At 33.0% G+C, this 6,000-nt stretch overlaps 1 protein-coding gene across 4 annotated transcripts in view; it reads right to left on the bottom strand.

Moving 5' to 3' along the window:
• The window catches only part of LOC110110620 (dual specificity protein kinase YAK1 homolog), a 71,660-nt gene extending 69,303 nt beyond the window's left edge, over positions 1-2,357 (bottom strand). For 2 of the 4 annotated variants that reach the window (XR_003703167.1, XR_002304738.2), the window contains exon 1: positions 1,543-2,354. Coding sequence is in view for 2 of the 4 variants with exons in the window: in XM_020842198.2 (XP_020697857.1) it covers positions 1,543-1,728 (186 nt within the window). In the remaining 2 variants the exon portion in view is untranslated. Of the gene's footprint in view, positions 1-1,542 lie in introns of all 4 variants that reach the window. The other 2 variants (XM_020842198.2, XM_028701116.1) reach the window with 2 other exon arrangements.
• Between the last annotated feature and the right edge of the window lie 3,643 nt (positions 2,358-6,000).

Raw genomic sequence — 6,000 nt, forward strand, 5'->3', positions numbered from 1 at the left:
TCATCAATGAATAAGCTTGTGAGCATGTATCTAAGAAGCAAGGTTTCGACCCAGGAGGATCGATCATAATTTCTACATCTATCATTCTCCCGATGGCATGCCTCGATGGAGTCGAGCCCTTTTGACGCAAGGGGATAATGATGCGGAACATTTTAGCTTAAATCATTCCTTGGACATATATTATCTAATTTGTTACAAGCTTGTTATAGGATTCTAGAACTTTCTAGTTTTCTCTAATTTTCTACCTAATTATTATATATAGTATGATGTAAGAAGAGTTGAGATCATTGATGAATATTATATGAATTGAAACCTTTGAGCTTGATTTGTTATCGTGCTCTTGGAAATCCTTCAAGCATTCTCTTCTTCCAACAATCCAACTACATCACATGGTAGTCATGTGAGAGAGGGAAGCTTACTTCGGGGAAACAACCAATTTGAGTGCTTTCCTTGCACGTGGACCAGGATCCAACTTTTCATCAACTCATCAGCATGAATCTCAAAATGCAATATATGCTATGGATCTTTGCAAATTCAAGGCACAGGAAAAAAATTCCATTCTTGCCCAAGGATTGATGTGGCGTATTAGTTATTATTTTTTATTGAATTGCCAACTAAATGTTGGCCAAACAATTGAGACTTGTGCCCATCAATTTTTGGTTTACGATAATAGGTCAAAAAAAGATTTGATTAGAAAATATTAGAAATGACATTTCTTTATTAGATTTAAATGATAATTTGATTCTTAACATGACACAATGGAGAAAAAGGATTAATGTAGCCAACCCCACGTAGTTGGATAAAGGCTTGATATTGTTGTTATTGTTGTTGTTGTTGTTGTTAAGGATAATAGGTCAAAAAAGATAATGAGAAGAAGATAATTACAAGTTGAAGGGCGTAAATTGCACGTGCAACATGAAAGGAGGGCTTTTTGAATAAGAATAATACAAATGAAAGAATATGGGGGATCCTGAAGTTTAATGACGTTTTCGTCTATATCTGTGTCATGAATAAACCATTTGTGCATGATGAAAAAGCAAGCACTCTAAAGGCCTTTTCAACCCTAAATAGCAACTAGAAAACCTATATACATATTATTGAAGAGCTTGAAATGCCCTTTTAGACAAGCACCTGTGAAAACATTTCAATATGCATAAATGAAGAATGGGGATTCATATTGCCGGAAACAATAGTTGAGTCTAGGCAGCTGATGGTGATAATTATATCAACAAAACACTATGTCTCAAACACATAGGACTTGGGAAGACTGCTGGTTCATTGCCAAAAGTCACTGCTTAATCCACCTCCCCATATCCCGTTGATCGATCCACAAAGGTTCAACCGAGAATTCATTTCAGTACATACACTTAACTTGCTACGCAGAGTACAACGAACATTTATAACGTTTTCAACTTGAGAAAGAAAAGCACACTCTGCAGCAATCAGCAAAACCTCTCCTTTTTTCTCTTTTCCATTGAAATAACTGCAATAATAGGTAAAATACATGGAATAATGTTTAGGCTGCTGGTATAGGAAACTTACAGGCCTCCTGACGGTCGCTCCAATATTGCCCAACTTAAAAGAAGACGTGGAATAAATACGGGAGACCTCATAAGAACGAAAAGCACTGATGAGAGGCGTCCAAGCAGAAGAAGCAGCAGAAGCATGCGCCCCTCCCGATTGGCCGCCACCAGATCCATCGTCCTTGCTTCCCCCATCCTCCTCCATGGCTCCGCACCGCCCAATCAGTGCATCCCCACCATCCGATCGCCGCCAAAGAAAGAGATCGAATACGAATGCGATGACTTTTTTTTCCTAATCGTGTTAATCCCCCAGTCCGGCACAATCGCCACTCGCAGCTCCGGTTCGATGGAGGGTCGCAATCCCACCTGAAGATTTCAATCCCATACTGTCATTAGGAGAGTTATTCGGCTCATAGCTGCACCACGCAGAATCTCGCCAGCGATGCGGAGCCCGCAATGCCTGAAATCGGCTATTCTAATGCAAACTTTAAAGCCTCCAGGAAGCGGAAGAGGGAGAGGGATTGTGATCCAGATAGGGACAGGTAAGGAATTAGGGTTCGATTCCTTGAAAAAGTTGAATAGAAGAAAGAGTCACAAAGGAGATGAACCAAGACGGATTTGAGGCCGTGCGTAAAATTATCCTGCCCGGTCCTGTTTCCTTCTCCGCCTCCGTTGGCTCCTGTCTTTCCTCCTCTTCGCCGATTTAGCGTGCGCATCGCGGACTAAACCATGGTTAACAACAGACTATCTACGTTCACCGATAAGTTGACCATGTCATTTGGCGGTCGGTCGCTTGGCACTTGCCGAGAAAACCGCGTGCATTCACGGTTTCAAACTTGGGTCATGTTTTGCGTGATCTTAGGTGTATTCCTCCCATACGCTTAGCTGATGATTAAGTAATGGCTGAGTAGAGTCGTTCAACGTAAAACTAAGGAGAGCTTTTTCTGTACAAAAGTTCGATGTAGAGTTTTGTCTGAATTATAAGTGTATATAATATATATGTACTATATATTTTTTATAAATAGTATGTACACATTGTGTTATACTCATAATTCGAGCATAATTATGTTTGGATTCTACACAGAATAATCTCTTCTTACTTTTACATAATGTACTTTTATAAACAATATGTATACATTGAATACACTAGCAATGCAGACATAGCTCTATATCTAGACTCCGCATTACATAATGTACTTTTATAAACGGTATGTATACATTGAATACACTAGCAATCCAGACATAACTCTATATCTAGACTCCGCATTACATAATGTACTTTTATAAACGGTATGTATACATTGAATACACTAGCAATCCAGACATAACTCTATATCTAGACTCCGCACGTAATAATTCCCCCAAACTAAGGGGCAATATACTCAAGTCCTAGCTGCATCCCAATTTATCACTACAATTTTGCTCGGGATTACTGGGGGTCAGGTTGAAAAATTCAATCTTTCAAATATATATTATGTGTGATTATAAAATTTATTTTTAAATATTTTTATTTATAATAAAATCTTCTCTCCCAATATTATGTGATAATAATCTTCATGATTTTTTTATGGAGATATTTACGACAACTAACGAACCAAAGACTTTTTGGTTGATAGCAAAAGCTCCCAACTAACAGACCAAGATGAGTGCGTGATTGAATGTACATGAAAATAAATTAACCGTAAATCTTTCTCATCGCCCTCAATTATAATTATTAGAAATTATTAAAAGCTAATAATCCTCTTAATTTTAGCCACTCATTATCTACTAAGTATATAATTATATATTTATTATGTCCTCCTATTTAGTTATCACGCAATGCGTGAATATTTGTTGAGTATTTGGACACTTTATATTTGGCTCCCATATTATATTATTTGCACATAATAATTTCTTCTCAATTTATCTATAATTCTTTTGACAAACAACAAGCCACTATAAGAATAATAAACATATAATTAGATGGAGTATCAATAAGACATGCTCAAAATTAATTATGCAGACTAAGTTAATTTTATCTTTTATAATTTTTATTCTATTTTCAATGTTGATCTCTTGTTGATCACAATTTTAATTCATTTATTTATTTATTTTATATTGGGTTTTCAATCTATGCATGCAAAAATACTTCTGATGATTGAGTTAATTTAAATTTTTGTGATTGTACATACCCACAAATATATGATAAGATGAAATCAACACACTTGAAGAATAATATTATATACAGAAAAAACTAAAAAAGGGAGAAATAATATAGCCTTGCCTAATTTATGTAATTATATCAGTGTTATATATTAAAGAATTATAAGAGGCTTTCCCTATAACAACAAAAAGCATTAGTATATGTTATGGACTTGAACCATGAAAACTGTCTTGTGTGATGGTAGCATGATAGGAGTCTTAAAGTATTGGAGTTCTTTCATACGATGGATGTTTGATGATAGTTAATAGCAAAGAACAAAAGTGAAGCAACAGATGCCAACCTCGACTTTGCTATTCTCATGGTAGGTAAGAAATTGTGTAATCATAAAAACAAGCATCAAGATTTAGTTGTTGGTGGATATCAAATGTGAGTTGTTTGTATGCATCACCCAATGATACCAAGTATAATGTAGCATTAATCGCCCATAAATCTCTTCACAAAGAGCTCCTCCAACTTTTGAAGGATTTGATAAAATCGTTGAGTAGTTTGGCATACCACTCAAGCATTGTCCTATTCATACTAATAATAAACGATCATAATAAGGATGTATCACTAGCCACCACAGTACAATAGACAATATGAAAGTTAGCTTTTAACAACTTAAAAAATATAAAATAAACTTGTTTTATTATATTGAAATTTAGTGGATTAAAAATATATTTGGAATTTTATTTTTCTTAAAAGATTGTGAGTTAAGGCAAAACTAGTTAAATAGATTTAAGAATATAAACAATTAAATTTCTTTTAGGTTCTTTTACAAGAATCCAAAATAAATATTATCATAATTTGAAAGTAAATTAGATATTTCTATGAAGTACATAGCCATCATCATCCACTAATACATCCATTAACCAGAGTAAAGAGAAATAAGCAAGTATTCAAAAATAATGGTGCTAGCAAATAAAAATAATAGAAAAGAGATGCAGATTGATTTATAGTGATTTAACTCTACCAACCTATATTCACTACTCAAGTTCTCTTCTTGAGAATTTAACTACCACTCCTTCTGCAACTTATAAGTCTAAGAAACATGCCATCCTAATAGGTAATTAAAAAATCCTATACTCGATCTCTTGTACTCCAAGCAAGAAGATTGCTATTTTAGCCCAACAATGAGCCAACCAAAGTAATAAAGAACCTTTTGAGATCTCAATTATCCCATACAATTATATTGTAAAATCTCTCAACAAACCACAAAAATCATTAGAGGATGAAAAATAATCATGTAGTAAACTCTTACAATGTGATCTCTCATTTTAGAATTTGCAAATCAAAAGTTAGAGAATCTATCCCAAAAGCAAACTCCTCTCTTCTTTTTTTCTAGTCGATCTCTCATTTTAGGGTTAATTAAAAGATATTTATATCAAGTGTCTTAAAATCAAACCCAAAATATGGATAAAAATTTTGAGGAGATTGTACAATACCATATACACATTATATAAATGATCAGTACAAACAAATTCTGATCATGCAAATTATGTTTTGGTTGATTATACCAATTGATTTGCATCATATTATATGATTAGTTAAGCCTAATGCGAATTAATTTGTCCCAATTAATTTTTGTTGCTTAGTTATATTAAATTAGAATATTAATTATATAGCACGATGTACATTGTATAGTAAAAGCAACTTAATTCTTAAATTAATATAATAAAAGAAAATATCATATGGCATATTTTAATTTGAATTTAATTTCAACCTTACAATACAATATACATTGTATAATATAATTAGTTATGTATATGCATGTGCTGGTTATTTTAACAATTTTTTTCTCTAAAACATATATATTCAACTCTAACAATATGAAAATATAACTCCAAATTTTAACTCATATATCTCTCAATTCAAAGTAACTATAGCTCACTTTAAAACTATGACCTAGTGAACATTGAGCTTGGTCTTTTCTTTTTTAGTTATAATCTTTATATGAGTCGTGTATATTTCATAATTATGCATAGTACACAGCTTGATTCTCTAATTTATACATGCAATTGTTAGTATTAAACACTGCATACTTATAATGACTCTTAAAAAAATTATTTATTTGGGTCAAAAATACGGACTATTACAATCTCCTCACTTTAGAAAATGTCACCCTCGACATTTTCATGCATAAAAATAATCAAACAAATTAATAAAACAACGTAAATTCTTCAAAACAAATCAATACAATTCAAAACTAAGAAATCCGTTTAAATTTGTTTGACATCAGCATTGATCATTAACTTATCATTCGTTGCATTCAACCAATCATGAATTTACTCAAGC

This window comes from Dendrobium catenatum, unplaced genomic scaffold (assembly GCF_001605985.2).
Source record: "Dendrobium catenatum unplaced genomic scaffold, ASM160598v2 fragScaff_scaffold_1639, whole genome shotgun sequence".
Taxonomy (NCBI): domain Eukaryota; kingdom Viridiplantae; phylum Streptophyta; class Magnoliopsida; order Asparagales; family Orchidaceae; genus Dendrobium; species Dendrobium catenatum.